At 38.1% G+C, this 21930-nt stretch overlaps 1 protein-coding gene across 1 annotated transcript in view; it reads right to left on the minus strand.

The window, feature by feature from the left end:
* Positions 1 to 443: 443 nt before the first annotated feature.
* Sec23a (Sec23 homolog A, coat complex II component) overlaps positions 444 to 21930 on the minus strand; it is a 52503-nt gene continuing 31016 nt past the window's right edge. The window contains exons 15-21 of the mRNA XM_008832898.3: positions 21061 to 21214; positions 17471 to 17548; positions 14026 to 14187; positions 12363 to 12449; positions 9073 to 9228; positions 6777 to 6842; positions 444 to 533 (exon numbers count right to left, since the gene is read on the minus strand). Coding sequence (XP_008831120.1) covers positions 444 to 533; positions 6777 to 6842; positions 9073 to 9228; positions 12363 to 12449; positions 14026 to 14187; positions 17471 to 17548; positions 21061 to 21214 — 793 coding nt within the window. The remainder of the gene's footprint in view (positions 534 to 6776; positions 6843 to 9072; positions 9229 to 12362; positions 12450 to 14025; positions 14188 to 17470; positions 17549 to 21060; positions 21215 to 21930) is intronic.

Below are 21930 nucleotides of genomic sequence, written 5' to 3' on the forward strand. Positions count from 1 at the left end.
TACAAATCACAGAAAAATATTCAACAAATAAGCAAAAATGTTTGCATTTATTATTACTACTGATTTGTTCTTTTCTGGCTAAAATTAAATAAGTTTTAAAAGGTCAGTGAGGGTATTCAGTGCCACTTTGGATTTGTCTGCAACATACAATAAAGTTATATCTGTAATACAAAAAACAGACTATTTTTGACTCTTAAACATAATTAAACTATAAAGACCTCAAATTTCTAAAATCAGGTATAATACTGCCAAGCAAAAATAAATTTGTTCTTGTTGCTCTCATTATTTCTGCTCAATCTACAACCAAATATTTTTCCATATGTTGTCTCAAACTGACACAAAACAGGTCTAAAGAGATGTCTCTATTGGTTTCCACAGAGATTGAAAAAGCAAATGAAACAGAAACAGTATTTCATCTTGAGTGTCCTTAACATGTCTGCATGTCAAGCAGCACTTGACACAGCAAGTTTCTTCAAATGATCCATAAACACTTGTAAACTAACATCATCTGTGAGGATAGGTGCTCCTGACTCCTAGATGAAAAGAGAAGGATTTGTTGATTAAAACCCAGGGTGATGCTGTGGAATGCACATGCAAACATTAAAACAGATAACAAAGTCATTTCAGAGTAATGCCCAGGCTCCTGGTTCCTGAGGGAAACCACCTACATTCTTAGGATTCCCTAAGACTGTCTTCCTTGTTCAAGGGCTGTTCCCATCACAAGAGCTTCTGCTAGGAAATGCACTATCTCAGGATGTGGGCTAGTTACCAGGAAGACCAACAGTGTGATATAGTAGAGGGTTAGGGCTTTAAGACAGCCTGACCTAGTTACAATGTAAGAAAAGAGGGACCTTTCACTGCTAGTGGGAATGTAAACTGGCCTAGTCCCTATGGAAACCAGTATGGTGGTGAGCCAACAAAGACATTAGAACATTTGTCAACAATATAGACATTTTCTTGGCTAATGGTTTTCAAACAACAACAACAACAACAACAAAGTAAAACAAGAACTACCGTGTGGCCCAGCTCTACTACTCCTGGGCATATACTCAGAGGATCTAAGTCCTACAACAGAGATACTTACACATCCATATTTATTGCTGCAATATTCATAATAGCTAGGACATGGAACGAGCCTAGATTTCTGTGAACAGATGAACAGATACAGAAAGTGTGGCACACACACATACACAGTGGAATGACATTTGCAGGAAAATGGACGGAACTGGAAATCATTGTTAAGCAAAGTAAGCCAGACTCGGAAAGAGAAATATATGCTCCCGTCTGCAGAAAATAGATTTGTGTGTGTGTGTGTGTGTGTGTGTGTGTGTGTGTGGAGAGAGAGAGAGAGAGAGAGAGAGAGAGAGAGAGAGAAGATACTAGGTAGGAAGGGACCATGAGAGGGTAGGGAGAAATCTTAAGGGTAGAGGGGGCAACTGTAAAGTAATGCATGTGACAAAAAAAAAAAAAGGGAGGTTTTTTAGGGCAAGGAAAAGGAACAGGAGGACATGGGGGTTGGAAAGGGCAGCAGAAGAGAGACAAATTAGAATAAAGTAGAAAAAGGGCTGGAGAGATGGCTCAGAGTGCCTGCTTGCTGCTCTTACAGAGGAGCGGAGTAAGGTTCCCAGCCTAACTGCAGCTCTAGGGGATTCAACATCCTCTTCTTGTCCTCTTCTGGCCTCCACCAGCCCTGCACTTACTTGCACGTACCCACACACCAACACACATACACACACATAATTAAAACTAAAACCAATAATCTTTAAAAAAATTAAAAAGGATAATTACAAAAATGCATGAAGATGCCACAATAAAACCAATTACCTTGTATGCTAATATAAAAAATTAATAATAATTTTAAAGATGATAGGTAGGGTCTGGAAAGATGGTGCAATGGCTAAGAGCACTTACTGCTCTTGCAGAGGATGCAGGGGATCCAGGCTCAGCACCTAGCATCCACATGGCGGCTCACAACTACCTTTAACTCCTGGCCTTTAACTCTGGCCTCCTTGGGTGCCTGTGGTGCACATAAACTCATATAGGCACGCACACACGCATTAAAAAATAACATATACATTTTTATTAAAAAGATAGCTTAGTCTCCAGACCCTTTTCCCTGGTATTTTAACAGAGTTGCCAAGTAAACTTTTTTTTTTTGTGGTTTTGAGACAGTCTCATTATGAAGCCTCTGCTGGCCTGGAACTTGCTATGTAGACCAGGCTGGTCTCAAACTCATGGAGCTGCATCTGCCTCTGTCTTCTTAGCGCAGGATTAAAGGCATATGCTACCAGACCTGGTTCATAATAGCATTTAAATACAGTCTATGCTTATCAAGTTTTCTAGTCATTTTAATTAATTTCTATGGGTTTCAAGTAATTAACAAGAGTTATGAAAATTTTAAATATTTTAATAAAAACTACATCCACAAAGCTTTGATAACTCAATCCATGAACAGTGAAATTTTACTGTAATATTATTTTGATGAGATTTTATATAAAAAAATTTAAATTTTTCATGGTATACAAATTTCATTTGTTAATAAATAAAAAGTTTTAAAATGAGGAAACTAATTTTTAGAAGTCAACAAACAGTGGCAAGTGTGAAATAAGAATTTCTAGCTCCTGTGGATCTAGTCTGCCTTGGCCAGAGACATACAAAACCTCTTTTGAATAAGGGAAAAAGCATAGCCCGTGTTAATTCATGAAAACTTGAAAAAACTGCCAATGAAGGAAGACAGAGTGCTGGAATTGAGGAACTGAGTCAGAATGCTAGGCCTAAATTGTAGCTCTGTGGCTTACACTCATGTGCCTCTCTGGGCGGCTTGCTGTGTCTTAATTTCTGCATGTATAAAATGCCAGTTTCAGGACCTTCCTACGCCCTGCAATTGCTGTAATGATTACATAAGTAGCATAAAGCAATTAGTGGATCTGGCACGTTTCCACTATTACTGTTTGGGAAATCTGTGACTGTATGACACTAAAACTTCCCTTTATTTTGTATTCATAATTATCACAGGGGAGCAGAGGTCTCAATGTGACCTAAACCATTAACAACATGGTGGCTCTTGTTTTTTTCTTCCTGAAATTGTGTCTAATTATTTTTTAACATGATTTCTGACTCAATTCATCCAATCCCAGATCTGTTTCTCCTAGAAAAAATGTTGTCTAATGCATACATATTATAGAGATCTTGTTGCAAATGTATAAATAGTAATTCTGAACTCAGAATAATCAGCAATGAGTTGATCTTGATTTTTTTGAGTGGACCTTTTTTTCCCTGTTTAAGCAAAATACATCCAGGATTAGATATCAAGGCCAAACTTTATTACATCATTTACTTTAGGAACACTGCATAACAGTGTTGCAGTGGTGCCCTCTGCAGGCCATTCACCGCTAAAACTTACCACTCGAGTTTGTGTGTGTGTGTGTGTGTGTGTGTGTGTGTGTGTGTGTGTGTGTGTGTGTGTGTGTTTCAATTTGTTCTGCATCATGAAAACCCCACAAACTGGTCTTATAATCCAAGCTTTTGTTTGTTACTGGATAACTTCAATCTTAGTCACTGGCATGCCACACTTTTCCTTTTCTCAAAAACACAGATACTGCCCCCAAATTTCCAATGTCCTTGTTTCTAACTATTGTGGTTGCTGAATTTGAAATATTCACTGTCTGTCATTCACTTCAAGGATTTAAACTCATCTTACTGGGACTGAGATACTGAAGAAACAACACTTGCTCTCACATGAATTGTGTGAATGTATTATTCCCCTCTGAAATTTCCAATTGCAGCAAGGATCCCATTCCCCTGAGTAACAGTGCTGATGTGAATGTGAACCTTCGTAGATCTCATCCTATGCCGGACGCCCAGTGTGACCCCTTCATTATGATGTTCTCTACTGACTACACAGAGTAGCCAGTAGTCAGTTCCTTTCCATTCTCCACCATGTATCAACCTGAGCCACATCTTACTCTCCCCAAGGAAACTGAGTTTTTCATAGATGTGACTGAAGTCCCTCCAGAGGGTTTCTCTAGGGACCTCTACAGTAATTGTATATCCCTTCACAGTGCTGCTGACACTTTCTGGAATGTTGAAAGTCTGAATGCTAAGACTGGCCTTCATTCTCAGTTGTTAGGCAGAGAAACTTTGTTTTTTGGTGGGGGTGGGGGGGAATTAAGGTTTTGTTAGGTTTTTTTTTTTTTTGGACAGGGTCCAATGGCCCAGGCTAGCCTCAAACTCACTAGATACCTGAGGCTGACCTTGAACCCCTCTCTCCCTGACTTAGCCTTCCAAGTTCTGAGGTCACAGGTATGTGCTATATTCCTAGCTACCACTGGGTTCTTGATTTCTAGCAAAAAGAAAACTAAGATATCAGATTTCATTAATTTTTAGTAAAATATTTGTCTAGTTACTTCCTTAAATGTAATAATAAAATTAGCTTAAACTAGAAATTCTGTATCGGGGGTCAGTCTGGCTTAGGTTAAAACAGGGCCCTAGGCCAGCAAGATGACTCAGTGTACAAAGGCACCTGCTACCAATCCTGACAACCTGAATTCCATCCCTAGGACCCATATGGTGGAAGGAGAAAACTGACTTGCAGTTGTCCTCTAACCTTCACACGCACGCACACACGCACGCACGCATGCACACACACACACACACAAATAAATAAAAAATTTTTTAAAAAAAGAAAAGAAACCCAGGGCCCTGCCACAGTTTGGCTATGTAACCTTGAGTAAGCTAACCTATATAAGCTTCAATTTCCTCTTCTAGAAAAAGGGGGCTAATAATAAATATCTCATATAAGTTTTAACAATCAAATGAGTGCGCAAAAATATTAGCATTAGGCCAAGCTCTAATGTGTACGTATGTTTAGGCATGTACTTTTTCTTCTTTTCTATGTGTTCATGTTCTTTCCACACTCCCAAGATTAAGCTCCTTTCCTTGCTAAAATATCTCCCCACCTTTTATGCCTTTTAGACCTTGGATTCAATTTGTCTATATTATAAAACTTAAACAACAACATAAAACCCCCTAACTCCTAACAACCTCCATAGATCTCCCACACACAGATCTCTGCTCTGCTTGCCAGATCTATAAAATTTAATATACACCACACTTAAGGTACTGTAAGTTAAAAGCGAAAACGAAAGCTATTGTCTTCATGCAACGTACAGCCTGAAGGAAGAACTAAAGTGTCATAGGAAAAAGATGGGAAAGAAAGGATGACAGAACAGGGACACTACCCAAACCCAGTCACACAATAATAGGAAAGATCTCAAAGATTCAGTGAAATAGGAATGATGTATTGAGAAATAATAAGGATGTGCCCAAGGTGACTAAGACCAAACCACAGCAATGGGAATATGCTCAGTGTAGCCAAAGCAGAATGAAAAATCTATTTTGTCTAACCATGGACTAGATACTTGCATCACAGCTATAAGGATCTGCAGTAATAACACGAACAGTTCCTATATAATTTAATCAAAGTACTGAAGATTTCAGAGTTGACACTCAGGCCACTGTATGAGGAAGACTAATCTGGGCTCTATGAAAATGGGGGTGGACCTAAAGTATTAAGACCATTTATAGCAAGAAATTCCAACAGTCTCTGTGAAAGTAATCATAGGACATGACTTTGGTTAATGACATGGAAGGGAGGGAATGGGTAGATGAAACAGGGCAAAATATATGTGAATAATTAGAGACAGGAAGGAGAAATTGACTACTTTCAGGCCTTAGAATGAAGATGTCAAGGCCCTTTGTAAAAATAGAAAATCAGGAAGGCCAAGACAGTGTAAAAACAGGTGAGGTCAAGATATTCTGTTTGTGAAATGTCTACAGAAAATTCAAGTATGTGCAGGAGGCAAAGAAATTAAAAATTCTATGAGTTCCTAGCCCAAAGTGTCACATCTACAAAGGAACCTCTATCCCTAAGGTTCATGGAACATAGTAGAACATGGGACACACAGAATATTAATGCATCTCTCAAGTCTCACTAGCAAAGCTTCCTCATGAAACAGAGCAATTAACACAGAAAGCCATAACTGGCCAAAATGTAGAGAGTAAGAGATTACAGAGTGTGAGTCCCTGGATAGGATTCCTATATTAGGCCTCTGTCACTCAGGGCTCAGGGACCACTGTGGAAGAGGGGGTGGAAAGACTGTAAGAGCCGAGGGTGGTAGGTGAACAAGGAAACAGAGTTTTCCAGGCTTCTGGGAATTTGCTCATATGAACTTACAGCAATGGTGACAGCATGCACAAGACCCATGCAAACTCCAACGAGAAAAAAAAAATGCATAAAACTGGGGAAGAAGTGGTCAAACACCCCAACCTTAGCTGAAGAACTACTGGCAGCTGATCACTGTGGGGTGAGGGAGAGCTGATCTTCTTTAAGGGAGTGACACTAGACAGGCTGACCAGGCTCCAGTGGATTAACTCACACCAAGGGACACATAGGCCTTAACATATATAACAAAATGCACAAAATCTGTTGAGGTGGGAGTGCTACAGGAGGTGGAGAGGGAAAGGTCCAAATATGATTAAGATGTACTATAAGAAATGCACACTCAATAAAAATGAATATATTGAAAAAAGAAATTAAAAGCTGCATCTCAGTATGAAGCCACACTAAAGATGAAGATTGACAAGTCAGCCTTCAGATGAGGTGGATACTTCTTCATCCAGAAGAACATCAAGACAGAAAAAAATGTAGCTTTTACTAAAATAACAAACTATGAAGATTAAAAGAAATAATTTCCAAGACTGCTATATACACTTACCTGACCCCAGGCATACATATTATTATGAGTCTGTGAAGGGTTGACTTTGGAAAGGAGGAAACGTGCCTTAAAAGGAAAAAAAAAACAAAAAAAACAAAAAAACAAATAACATTATCCATCAGAAGCAGTAAAGATAAGCTGCATACATTATGCCATCTAAAGTCAACTTAATATATTGGTAAAATTAATTTTGTTAAATATAATATTTAAAAATATCAAATTTTAAAATGTAGTATAAAAATCCTATGTGTGAAATTTAATACAAAGTGAGTGTGAAACTAAAGTTTTTACCAAGTAGTCTGAAACAACATAACAACATACATTTTTTAAAAAAATATTTTGGTATGTTTATGTGTCTGCATGTACTGCCTTCATGTGTGTAAGTGTACCCATGTTGTGCAATGCCTGCTTATGTCAGAAAGTGTCAGATCCCCTGGAACTGGAGTTACGGACAGCTCTTAGCTGCCATGTGGGTGCTGGGAATTGAACCCGGGTCCTATGCAAAAGCAGACAGCTCTTAACTGGTGAGCCATCTCTCCAGTCCCACAACAGAAATTTTAAGTCCCATAAAATGGGCATGGTGATACATGCCTTTAGTCCCAGCACTCGGGAGGCAGAGGCAGGCAGATCTCTGTGAGTTCGAGGCCAGCTTGGTCTCCATAGTGAGTTCCAGGCTAGCTGGGGCTGCAGGGAGACCCTGTCCCAAAAAGACGAAACAAAACAGATACAAACAAAAAACATGAAAATCTACATTCTTTGACTTTAATGAACCTGAAACATTTTAAACCACAGGTGATCCCCTGAGACAAGTTAGGCAACACTCCACCCACCCTCCACTACAGCTTATCATAAAAACAATGTGAACAAATGAGGAAAATGACAACACGCTGAGGCCTCAATGAGCGAATAGTCTTAAATTTTTCATTCATTGTAGAAAAACAAAGCCAGTCTTTTGAAATCTAGTATCTTATAAAATCTTTTTCTGCGCTATAAATAATCAGTTTACTCACAAAGCACTAATCCTAGCGTTAAAAGCTCAGGACTAAATTCCTAACTCTTACCTGGGTATGGTGGCTCACACATGTAATCTCAATATTCAGGAGGCTGAGGCAAGAGAATGTAAGGTCAAAGCCAGCCTGAGCTACATGTGACATCTTGTCTCAAAAAAATCCTAGTCCCTTCATTTGAAGTGTTCCCTTGAGTAAAATTATCAATTCTACTAATTGCAAAAGAGAGACAACAGCAACAGAATTCTCATGAGGATCAAATGAAATAGGCCTGGAAAGTACCTTGCAAATGTTCAATACATGATAGTTGTGTACAGTAAACTCTAATCACTGCTAAGATTTTGAAGAGTTCTTACTGATATGACATTGTGATAAATAAAAAAAAAAAATAGGGGATGGAGAGATGGGTCAGTGATTAAGAACATTGGTTGTTCTTGCAGAAGACCTGGGTTCGAATCCCAGCACCCACATGGCAGCTAACAACTGTCCATAACTCCAGTTCCAGAGGATCCAAGAGCCTCGTCTGTTCTCCGTGGGCATTGCACAACATGAGTACACTTACCTACACACAGGCAATACACACATACACATAAAATAAAAATAATAAATATTAAAAAAAAAACAAAAAAAAAACCCAACAACAACAACAACAAAAAATCCATGACCCTGCCTTTAAGGAGCAAGTAAAACAACTAACAACTTAAAGTTAATGTATTATTACATAAATTTCTGACAAAAATTAAATGGGAGAATTATTTCGTGACTGTATGTTAAGGGCCCCCAACCTGACCTTCTGAAGGGCTCCAAAGGCATGTGTGTATATGTGTGTATCTATTCACGCCTCTTAGGACCAACAACCATAAACCCTTTTGTAATACCAAAACATTCTCCTTTAACATGACAAGTTACTTTTTACAAAACTGAAACAAATGAGGAAGATAGGTAAAATTACGAAAAACTTCATATTTGTAGGCTTTCCCAGCAAATTAACAACTTTAAGAAAAGTACACTAAATTATCTTCTGAGTTGCTACGTTTTTGCTCACCTAAAGCTGGCACATCATCAGAATGGCACGTGGCTGTTAGGAGAGCTGAGGTAGAAATAGAGAAGACTGCCAGCTTTAGGTAAATAGTCAGGAATGGTACCCTTTTGCTCTCAAAGCCACTGTAAACAACAAGCCTGATGCCCGCCCCTTCTGTCTCCTCCTTTTCCTTTGGCTAGGTGAGGCAGTCCATTCAAACAAATTTCTACACCTCTAGCAACAAATATAATATGCACACACTCCTCACCTGGCTGCCGCCATGCTCAGTGTCAATGTATCTTGGCATTGGAAATCTGGAGTGAAGAATCTCCTGTGCATCATCCACTGGGGCTTGTAGAAGGTGCCGGAAATTTTCATATTCTGGCATGTCCTGGTATCCTGACTTCCTCCACTGTGCTATAGTCTAATTTTAAAGCAACTAAAATAATTATTTTAAATTTTTTGGTGATCTAAAAATCCAAAGTTTTTTCCCCAAAGGAAGTTAACTTCAGAAAATAAGAGGAGAGGAGATACTTCTACCTAACAATTTTTAAAGTTACAAGTGCTAATTTTAGTAGAGAAAATATTCATAAATAAACAGATACAAAATCAGCACATGTGTTCTCTGATTTAAAAGTAAAAACAAACTGAGGTTCAGTGTACCCTATAGTCCCAGCTGCTCAGGATGCTGAGGTGGAGATTACTTAAACTCAGCACTCAAAACCTGCACGAACTACAGAACAAGACCCTGTCTCGGAATGAATGAATGGATAAAAACAGACCAGGTGTGATGATGCACACCTATAATCCCAGCACTAGAGAGGGAGACACAAGAGGATTGATGTACACTTGTGTCTAACCTGGTCTACATACCAAGTCCCAGGCCTACCAGGGCTACAAAGTATGACTGTTTTGAAAAACAAAAGCAAAACAAACAACAAAAAAAGAAAGTAAAATTATAAGCCAAGAAATAATTTTTCTTAAAACTATGTATCTATCAAATTAACTAAAAGCTGTCTTTTAGTTTATGTGAGAGAGATTTCTGTGCAGATTTCCTAGAGACTTCAAAAGTAATGATGATGGAGCTAGAAAGATGGCTAGCAGTTAAGAGCACTGGCTGTTCTTGCAGAAGACCCAGGTCTGAATCCCAGCACCCACATGGCAGCTAACAACTGTCTGTAACTCCAGTTCCAGGGGATCTGATGCCTTCTTCTGTGCTCGGTGGGCACTGCATGACACAGGTACACTTAAACGCATACAGGCATAACATCCATACAGATAAAAAATTAAATAAAAATTTTATTTTAGAAAATTAAAAAACTTTAATAATGATAGCAATAATATTATAAAGACAATATACTTGTAGAAGAGTAAGTTAATCAATTTATACAAAAATAAATGGTGTTAAAGTCATACAATTACTTAATCAAAAATTTTAAACCTGGTTCAGGACACAGATTACCTAAATCAATGTATATTCTTATAGCTTTATGTTCAACTTTATAGTTCTGCATTTCAAGGACAAATAGTCATCTGCACTTCTGACTTCTCACATTAAGAAGATATTTAAAGCAAAAATTACCATAAAAATAAACCCAAAAAGAAAGCCTGTCAGTTATTCTTAAAAGGGAAGTTGCATTAGAAATTGGTACACATATAAAAACCTTAAAATTACATACAAAAAATAATGAAAAGGCAAGTTTGCTCACTGATGAGCACTGACTTTTCCCCTCCATGACTTTAGGTAAAACCCAACAATGTGATACCTGTATGTACGTGTCAATGTTTCTACTTTCACAATACTGTGCTTTGTGTAAAATCCATTTGTCCAATAGTGTGTGAACAAATGAACAAAACAGACACAAGCAGGTCAAGTATGATTGAAGAATCACATTTTAGACACACAAATTGAGCATTTTGTATCAAAAGGCATGAGAACAGAGTGCTAGGGATTTTAAACATTTTCAGATTTTGCAATACATGTAAATACACACTGAGATACCCTTGGGACAGGAATCAAGCCTAAACACAAAATTCACTTATGTTTTATTTATGTGTGTGTGTGTGTGTGTGTGTGTGTGTGTATGTGTGTATTTTGTTTGTTGGGTTTTTTGAGACAGGGTCTCCCCGTAGCCCCCGCTGGCCTGGAATCACTATGTAGACCAGGCTGGCTTTGAACTCACAGAGATCCACCTGCCTCTGCCTCCCGAGTGCTAGGATTAAAGGCATGCGCCACCACGACCAAGCTGTTTTATATATTTATTATAGCCTGAAGGTAGTTTTATATATTTTAAATAATTTTGAGCATGAGTACCAGTGGGTAAAGACAACTACACCAAGCCTGATAACCTGGGTTTGACCCCAGGGACTCACATGGTGTAGGGAAAGAACTGACCTCAACAATTATCTTCTGACCTCCACATGCCTGTACACATGCACTCCCTCCACCGAAAAAATAAAACTGTAATAAAATTTTTTTTAAATAATAATTTTGAGCACTGCGTTATTTCTTATGCAACACCACATTATGGCTATGCCTTAATAAACAGTCTGACTCTCAGCATCCATTTCAATCAAGAATATACCAAAACTGCTGAGAACCTGTTCCTTCAGAATTCTCTCAAAACTATGCTCCAGAAAGAAAGGCCTCTCTTTGTGTTATCGACAGTATACCCAGCATGAAATGGGGGAGTAAAAGTCTTAGCAGAAAATTTTGCCTCTTCTGGTCCCCAGACCTAGACCAATACATACACACAACCATAAACACAGACAATATCAATTGAATCTCATGTATTGTTTATAACCCAAATGGGATAATACTCATACTATCAGTGTTTCCAAGGAATAAGCTGCCTGCAGCATCTTTGACACCCACCATATACACACACCCATAGATACATTATTCTGGACGCAGAAGGGTCATGAGGAATTAAAAGCCATGTTTAGGTTACAAGGCTTAAGGCTAGTAGGTTTGTTTACATTACAAACAAGCTAAGATAAAATTAACTTTTTGGTTGTGAGGTTATTATGTCCATACTGTAAAAGTCATTCCCACAGAGCATGAAACAAAAATAGAATTTTCTACTTATATCAATCTGGTACTCAAAATGTTTGGATTTGGGAATACCTTGGATTTTGAACTTTTGGATTAGAAATTGTCAACTTACATTTTATAAAAACAGAGATCATAGTCAACCCATATTTTATAAAAATAGAGAGTAAATATTATCATAGACTTAAATATGAACTACATAATAGAGGGAAAACTGTTTTGTTTTGTTTTTTAATTTTATGTGTATGCATGTATTGCCTGCATGTAGGTAAGTGCACCCGTGTCATGCAATGCCTGCAAAGGACAGAAGAGACTGTTGGACCCCCTGGGACTGGAGTTACGGACAGTTGTTAGCTGCCATGTGGGTGCTGGGAATCGAACCCGGATCTTCTGCAAGAACAGTCAGTGTTCTTAACCGCTGAGCCGTCTCTCCAGGCCAAGGGAAAACATTTTACACAGAGTGAAAAGACTCTATGTGCACAACTGTGAATGCTACAGAATCTTACCTCACCGTGGTAAATCAGAATCTGGAAGAAGGTGTCCATCAGAAGAATGCGGTCTGCAAGAATGCTGCTGCTGTCAAGGAGAACTGGCTGAAACAAAGCAACCACCAGGAAACTGCTCATTTTCAAAACGTATTTTTATTTCTTCAAATATCATATGACGTATCAGGAATCATTACATGACTCAACAGTGTGTTCTAGTAGCTTCTACTCCCCCTGATCTTATTTTCTAAATTCTAAATTTATCTAACACTCCCTGACATTGTGAATTCTCACAGTATATTTTAATTTTTTAAAGAACCTCTCCACACTGAAGTAACAATCAATAAAGAGGCAAGGAGAAAACAAGAATGAATCTAAGCCTGATGATGGCAGCAGGAGAGAATCGGGAAAGGCCTGGGATACATATTTATGGTGCATGGAAAAATAGTTCTGAATAAGAAATAATGAGTATCCTGAACTAACTATAAATTTGAGTATTACATGAACAAAGATGGCAATAGAAATTTGGGTTAGAGTACATCATTTACAGAGACTCAAGATAAGGAACACCAAAGGACTGCGCCCTTGCCAGGTGTGGTATCTTATGTCTACAATCCCAGCATTTGGGAGGCTGAATGAAGCAACAGGATCATTATGAGGTCAAGCCAGCCTGGGCTGCAGAATAAGAATTTGTCTCAAAACAACAACAAAAAAGATAAAGCACTTAAGTACACAAATACATAGAAGTCTTAAAAAGGAAAAACCAGCAAAGAGACTGAAAAGCTCTCCATGGGTAGGAAGAAAACCAGGAATGAACAGTAGGGATCTGAGAAGTCCAGAGGAAAAGGTTTCTAAGAAAAGAGCCCTTGCTAGAGAAATGCTATTGAAAGCTTGTTGAAGGATGCTGTACTACATGGGTGGTCTTGATAAGAGACACTATAATATGTTAGGGATAAAAGTTTAACTCAGAAGTTAAGAAGAGAACATGAGGTGAGATGGTGTAGACAACAGGGCTGGAGAGATGGCTCAGTGGTTAAGAGTCCTTGCTGTTCTTCCAGAGGAACTGAATTTGGTTCCTAGCACCCACACTGGGTGGCTCACTCCCAAGTGCTGGGATCAAAGGAGTACGCCACCACGCCCGGCTCAGCCTGTATAGTTTTAAATGGTAAAATAAGCAATTCAAATTACAGAAAGAAAAAGTTATTCATCTGATAACAGATTAACATACGGGGAGGACAGTTTCCCAAGATAGTTCAGTGGGTGACTTTATCACCTTATGTTCAAAAAGGACCAAAGGAAAATAAGCTCATGTAGCTTACAAGAGAATTTTTGTAACAAGAGATTATTGTGTCAAACATTAAACTTTAAAATAAACTACATACTACAGAATCATGATCACTTCTGAGTCTTATTAAAGTCAAAGATTAATATAAACACTAGGTGATTTTATCAAACAAACACTAAACAATATTATTGAAAAGCATCATTTTTAAATGTTTTTAATGATTTCCTAATATAACTTACCATACCACCTAATGTAAAGTACTCATAAATATTTTAAATGAACACCTTAAGATAATAATTTAATAAGTTCTAACTTTATTTCAAAACAGTTGTTTTCACTTTCTTAATGCACAGATCACAGAAACAAGACCAAATAACTATGTTCTCCTTTTCCTCTTACCTCTGGTGGGCCACTAAAGGAATATGCATACAGAATAGGCTGAATCATGATTAGAGACTGTGTCAGGTCTTGACGCATGAAATGGTGACGATAATATGAACTCTCATCAGGACTATTATTAAAAACTTGTAAGAAAGGAGATCTTCTTAAATGAAACATAAACTACAAGATAAAACAGGTTAGATAGCTTTTACTGATTATTATGTTTTAACAGCAGTTCTCTATTAGCAAAGCATTTGCTTACAAGTATTAGCAACACAATAAAACAAGTTGCATTAAGAATATTCCAAAACAGGACTGGAGAAATGGCTCAGCAGTTAAGAGCTTGCTTACAAGCATGAGGTCTGGAAGGCAGATCCTAGTACCCACGTAGCAGGAGGGTATGGTCCTACTCATGCCTCTAACCCCACCACCAAGCAGGGCAGAGATACAAGGATTTCTAGGGCTGCTGGCTGCCACTCTGGCCAAAACCTCTGAACTCCAGATTCAGCAAGAGACCCTACCTTAAATGAATAAGGTGGAGAGTGATAGGAGAGGACATGTGGTGCCCTTCTCCGGCCCGCTCCACGTGTACTTACATCACACACACAACACACACATACACACACACACACACACACACACACACACACACACACACAAAATGGAATTATACGACAAGAAAAATAAGACAGATAACTGTAAAGGAAAACAACATGGACAAGCCCCTTGACAAGTAATTGAGAGGCTGATGTTCTGTAGTGTAGTGTTATCCATTCTTTCATCTCTCTGAACACGACTCTGGGCTTTTGTTATTCACTGCTACCATATAAAAGCTCTAAGAAAGGGATCTGGAGAGATGGCTCAGTGGTTAAGAGCACTTGCTGCTCTTACAGAGTCAGTTCAATACCAGCTCCCACATTGGGTGGCTCACAAGTATCTGTAAATCCAGTTCTAGGGAGGATCCAATGCCTCTGGCCTCCATGGGTAATGTCACTCACACGTACTTATGTACATATATATATACAGGCAGGCAGACAAATAGACACACCAACACACACACAATTTAAAAATTTTTTTAATTAATAAAAATTATAAAAACATTATTTACTTTTAATGTGTCTACAAAATTATGTTTGAAAAGGTCTGCATTGGTTCAAAAAGAAGAAAAAATATTTCTGCCCATATTGTTAATCTTTAGGTCTTTCTTATTCCTCACACTCTCTAGACTTAGTTTCTCTTTTTGCTTTCTCCCCCTACTTATTTTCACATAAAGGAGATCAAAACGGGGAGGCATATGGCTGAATAAAGGACAGCTACAACATCTCTTTGGTAAAATCAATATGATCAGTCCCAGTTCTCACTTGTCTCTAGACACTTCTCTCAAATTCCTTCATCCCGAGGGCCCAAGTGCCTACAACTTGCGTTTTGTGGAAATAATCCACAGTTCTCTCTCCACACAGGCCACTTACTGAAGTTCTCAGTTCTTCTTCTTCCTCAGTGATCTGTAATAAGCACCTCAGTTACTACTGCTTACTCCAGATATGTCTACTTGGTAAACTTTTAGATAAACATTTTATCAAAGTCTTCCCTAAAGCTTAATCTATGCCACCTTTTAGATCATCAGGTGTTGAAAACCTACAGAAAAAATGTATTTCTAGGTTCTCTGCTTCCTTCTTCAGGTAAACAGCAGAGCACCCAGATCACTCTGATTATCTAAAACTCTAAAGTAAAGACTTGGAATCAAAACAGAAGAAAAAGAAAGGAAAATGTGAAGAATTTGGTTTTGCAGCTGGCAAGATGGCCAAGTGGGCAGATTTCCAGCACCCATGTAAAAGTGAGGCATGGCAGCAAAGGTGTCATCTCAGAGTAGGAAGGAGAGACAGCAGGTCCTGGGGGCTCACTGGCCAGCCAGCAGAGCCCAAGCAGTGGGCTTTCAAGTTCAATGAGAGATCCTGTCTCAAAAACTAAGGTGGTGAATGATAGAGAAAGACACTTCACACTGACCTCTGATGCTCACTCATGCTCATGTGGGCAAGCACATTCTTCTTTATAGGACGTACATGCATACAGACAACACACAAACACAAGTAAAATACATAAATTTTTAAAAACAAGCTAGGTATGGTGGTACACACCTTTTAATCCCAGCATTGAGGGGGAGGGCAGAGGCAGGTGGATCTCTGTGACATGGAGGCCAGCCTTATCTACATAGTGAGTTCTAGGCCAGTTGGGACTACAGAGAGAGAACCTGTTTTAAAAAAACAAAATAAATAAATAAATAGATAAAATTTTTAAAAGACAGATGTGGTGATATATGCCTATAATCTCAGCACTTAGGAGGCTGAGGCAAGACAATCATGAATTTGAGGCCTGCATGAGTTATAGGGCCTCCTCAATAAGTAAGTCACTGTAAGAACAAAGTTGAGGGCTGGGGATGTAGTTCAGTTGGCAGAGTGCTTGCCTAGCATGCACAAGGCCCTGTGTTTGAGCCCCAGCACCACACATACGAGGTAAGGTGGTGCACACCTATAAACCTAGCACGCAAGAGATGGAATCAGGATGATCAGAAGTTCAAGATCATCCTTGGCTACATAAGGAGTTCAAAGCTAACTTAGGCTTGAGATCTTGTCTCTCTCTTTTTCTTTCTCTCTCTCTTTTTTTTTTTTTTTTTTTTTGGTCTTTGTTTTGAGACAGGGTCTCCCTGTAGCCCCAGCTGACCTGAACTCAATATGTAGACCAGAATGGCCTCAAACTCACAGAGATCTGCCCCGTCTGCCTCCCCCAAGTGCTGGGATTAAAGGCATGCACCAAGATCTTGTCTCTTTAAAAAAAAAAGTTAAAGTTTCAGGACAAAGCTTTTACAGGCAAAAATGAATTTCAATGGTGGTCCACGTCTATAATCCCAGCATTCAGGAAACAACATGGCAAGTTCAAGGCCAACCTTGGCTGCATAACAAGACCCATATCAAAAATTAAAAGTAAAAGTAAATCACACAGATAGACAAATACAGGGATAGATTCACTGCTTCTGGGTAGAAAGGTTCTGTAAGGCAAAGCAGATTCATTTTTCTTACTTGCTATGGCCCCATAAAATTGTCCTCAGGTGCTGATAACATCTCACCAAGATTATCTAACTGGTAAAATTATCTCATTGTAATTAGAACCTCTTATTTCATATAAAAAGCTAATGGGCCTTACCCTCAATTGTACCCACAGTTAGGTTTCAATTAAATCGTCAGTCACCACAAATAAATGACTATTTGTAAGGCCAAAACAGGAATATTATATTCTTTTCACTAACTACAACACAATATTAATTTCTTAGTTATCCTGAAATTTACCTAACTAAAATAATAATTTAAAAAATAGGCTTATAGATGAATATTAAAAGACAAACGAGAAAAGACAAAACTCAATGTAATTAACAACAAGAGAAAAGAACATGAATCTTTTACCTACTTACCTGTGGGTAAAGGGAAAAAGTTTCTGAAAACCTGAAGGAACTTGGATCATCTTTGTGATACTCTCCAAATTTCTGACACTAAATAAAATAAGACATTAGTGATGTTTCCTGGTATAATAACTAAAAATTTCAGAAATGCACTAACAACTTTCCTTAAAATGTTTGGATTTGTTGTTTTAACTAAGTGTCTCTGATTGCAAATAAAGAATATGTAGATGTTGATCAAAAAATTCCAATATGAGCTTCCTGAGACTACCAAAATAATTTTTTATATTAGCCAAGTAATAGAAAGAGGCACTATCCATAGTAGCTACAAAATTAAGTTGTTGGTATAAAATTTGGTATACCAGAAGTACCATAAAGGAGAATTAAAGAAAAGGAAATTAAAGATGAGATCTGGTAAAGAAAGAATAACAAAAGCAGAAATCAGAATAAGGAGACATGTACTGGCAACTGAAAACTAGTCCCTGTATGAGAACATGTCAAAGGCATCTAGAGAATGAAGTGAGGTATGAGTAGTGGAAATTTCTTAGCACAATGACTGGCACTTACTGCAATGAATGTAACTGACCTTCCTCAGCTTGCACTTGAACAAAAAGTCTCTACCCCAAAGGCCCATGTGTTGAAGACTTCATCACCAGCTCATGGCACTAGTGGCAGATGGTGAAAACCATAAGAGGGGCTACTGGAAGGTCTTCTGGTCACTGGGGACATGCCTTTGAAGGAAACTGCAGAATCAGTCTGCTCTTTTTCCAATTCCCAGTTATGAGGTGAGCAGCTCTGCCATGAAGTGTCACTATAGGCCCAAAAAGGAATAGGGCCAATGATCACAAACCAAAAATCTATCTAAAACCATGAGCCAAAATAACCCCTTCCTAAGTTGACTCTCTCTGATTCTTCTTAGCGTAAATATGGGAACAAAGGAATACAATTACCCTCTGAGTAAGCTATTCTCAGTTTCAGACAAGAGGAAAACCAAGGCACAAAGAAAGGACAAAAAGTATGTCATAAAAAGTAGGATAGTGGTTTGATTATATCAGCCTCTCTCTTCCCAAGTTACCTGTTCTAGCCTCCTCCTTTACAGTTACCTGACTTTATGACAGCTCTACCAATGGAGACAGAATATCAGAGTAACATTTTCCTTACCTCATTAATAAACTGTCCTCTGACTCAAATAACTGCCTTGCTACTGCTGTAAATGTTGCAAAATGTAAAATGTGTAGATCAAACGTAAATTATATATGTGAAGTTACTATAATTTTATACCGAGTACAGTCGTCTCATTTAGTTATTGGCTAGGCCCTTTTGATTTGATTTGTATTTTATTAATATTTTTGCTTTACAAGCAGGTCAGGCAATCCAGCAGCCTTTGAAGTGTGAGAACTGTGAAAAATTACAATCCTGAGTGACTGGTGCAGCAAGGCACAAAGAAAAAGTCATCTTTCCAATAAAAGGTGCTTAGTGGTTTTATTCAAGTTGATAATCCAGACTGAACTATAAAATTTTAGTGTCATCTGTGAGAGCCTAAAATGCAATAGCTCCAGCAAGATGGAGAAAGGACTTTACAGTGAACCACAGCAATTTCAGAGGCACAAGTGCTGGCTACTTCAAAAGCTTTCAGAACCTCAAAACAACAAATTGTTTATTAAGACAAAATCATTTCCTATGAAAAGGCTCAGGAAGTCAGCACAATTTATTGTACAGGAAAGGAAAACTCATATGGTTAGCTGGGAGCCTAGAAACACCAGTATGTAAAATTACAGTAAGTAAATGTTAGTACAAATGCAATCTAGGAAACCGAAAAGGTTGTATTTTAGAGTTCTGGGCTACAGCGGTGGTCAGCATGCAAAAGGCCTTGAGTTTTGCCACCAACACCAAAAAGGTTATTAAGAAAAAGAAAGCTACAACAAAAAAAAAAACCAATTCCATCTTAGTCAAAGTGTTGATGGCATATCATATGATGCTAAACAGGCCTGTGCAATAAGCTGAAAAGCAGTTTCTTTATTCAGGTTGAAAGCTTAAAATTCAGCAATTTTTAATTGCAATATTTTAACTTTCCTTTTACAAAGGGCACTCTTGTTGCTTTAAAGAAGCACAGGTGAAATATTTAATGATTTATCCCCATCTGGAAACAAAAGGTCCATGTTGGAAGAACTGTGTCAGCAATTGTATTGAGTGTCTGGTGTCTGGGAGGCTTTAAGGGCTTAGATCTCATTTTAAAAGATACACTACAAGGACTGGAGAGAGGGCTCAGCGGTTAAGAACACTGGTTGTTCTTCCAGAAGAGCCCGGTTTGAATTCCAGTACCCACATGGCAGCTAACAACTGTCTGTAACTCCAGTCCCAAGAGATCCTACAGTCTCTTCAGACCTCTGCGGGCATTTCACGACACAGGTGCACTTACCTACATGTAGGCAACACAGGTATACACATAAAATAAAGATAACAAATAAAATTTAAAAAAAAATACACTACTATTACTGTGACATTGTTTTCTTCACAGAGAGGTGCTGGAAGAACAGGAGAAGCCTTAGAGATGAAGTGAATTCTGGACAGTGCTTCAAAAGTGGCTAACTTTAAACAAAAACTGATTCAGAAATTTTTGTTTGTTTGTTTTTTGTTTTTTGTCTTTTTGAGACAGGGTCTCCCTGTAGCCCCAGCTGTCCTGGAACTCACTATGTAGACCAGGCTGGCCTTGAACTCAGAGATCTGCCTGCTTCTGCCTCCCAAGTGCTGGCACTACAGGCGTGAGCCACCACTCCCAGCAGAACTATTTTTTTAAACTACATGAGACAAAGAACATCTGTTTGATGAGGTAAAAGCCCAGCTCTTCTGTATTTGGTAGCTTAACAGAAAAGTCTCAACAAAGTATTTGAGTTGAAGAGTGAATGAAAAAAGTACAGGGCTGAGTTTACAAAATAAAAACGAAGCATTAAGAACTGCTTAAGCCCGTAATCCTAGGACTTGGGAGGCTGAGACAGAAGAGTAAGACTAGCCTAGACTACAAGTGATACACTGTTTAAAGGAACAAAAACAAAAAAACCCCGAGTTTAATAAGAGCCTTCCAGGTCATCATGTAGACAATAGGCTCCTGAGGCTCCAGGCATGTTAAAAATACCAAAGAACCAATAATTTACCAGCACATATTTGGTAGTCTAGATAATTAAAGATTTGCATACATTTTTATATAATATGTGTAATTCCTGTGTTCCAATTAATTTCTCTTAATATATATATGAAAAAAAATAGGAAAATAAAAAGCCCTAGCAATACACACAACACAACACACACAGACACAGACACACACACACAGAAGTAGAAACAGACGCAGTAATACAAAATTAAATTTCAAACTAATTTCATGCCAGCCAAAATCTTAGGTTGCACATTTGCCATTCCTTCATTTGAAGGAAAAAAAGGCATTCTAATCTACTGGAAGTAACAATGGAATACTGTTATTATCATGACACTATTATTACCTCAGTAATGTGAATGTGTTCATCAAATAATACTTCCCATCCTGTCAGGGCTTCAAATGGCATATACTACAAAGCCTACAAACTTAGAAAAGCATAGTGTTTGCTTCTTACCAGTCGAATGAGCTGTCTGTCCAGCCATCTAAGCACATCAGGCCCTTCCTCTGTTTCTGCTCTATACACCGCCAGTCGGGCCATAAGAATGGCAGCTGCTTCCTGGTCAAATGATGCGGCAATGTTTTGGATTTGAGTTTGTGCATCTGCCCAGCTAAAGGTATGAAAGCACAGAAGTATTGTTCAATTATAATACCACAGTTTGCTACCACACAGATATACACTTAAAAGATACAGAACCCCACTTCAGAATTTCAAATTTCCAACATTACCAATGCAAAAAAGATTATTAAAAGATCATAACCTGTTTCATTACAACATTGATTTTCATACAAACAAAACCAAATCTTAAAAATTTCCTAAAGCAGGGACTGGAGAGATGGCTCGACAGTTAAGAGTATTGACTGGGTCCTCTGTAAGGGGACCCAGGTTCAATTCCCAGCACCCACATGCATCTAACAATCATCCAAAACTTCAGTTCCAGGGGATTCCAATGCCGTCTTCTGACCTCTTTGACACTGTGTAACATGGGTGCACGTACACACATGCAGGCAATACAGTCACACACACAAAATAAAAATAATAAAATATTTTTTTTAATTTCTAAAGTAACTATAAAGGAATAATTCCCACCATATTCTTTTTTTTTTCAAATTGGAAATACTCAATTTTTATTATTGTCATAAGTATACATTATGAACAATTTAATAGTTTTGTCTATTTTTTTAATTGTTTAATAACCACATACTTAGAAGAAGCATTTCATTACAACAGCATTGACATATTCAATAACAATTTTCTGGGCTAAGATGCATCTCTTTCAAAATTGGCTGTAAACATTTTAGGTTTACAGTTGATAGAGTTGATACA

Source organism: Nannospalax galili, unplaced genomic scaffold (assembly GCF_000622305.1).
Source record: "Nannospalax galili isolate Female #2095 unplaced genomic scaffold, S.galili_v1.0 scaffold636, whole genome shotgun sequence".
Classification (NCBI taxonomy): Eukaryota; Metazoa; Chordata; class Mammalia; order Rodentia; family Spalacidae; genus Nannospalax; species Nannospalax galili.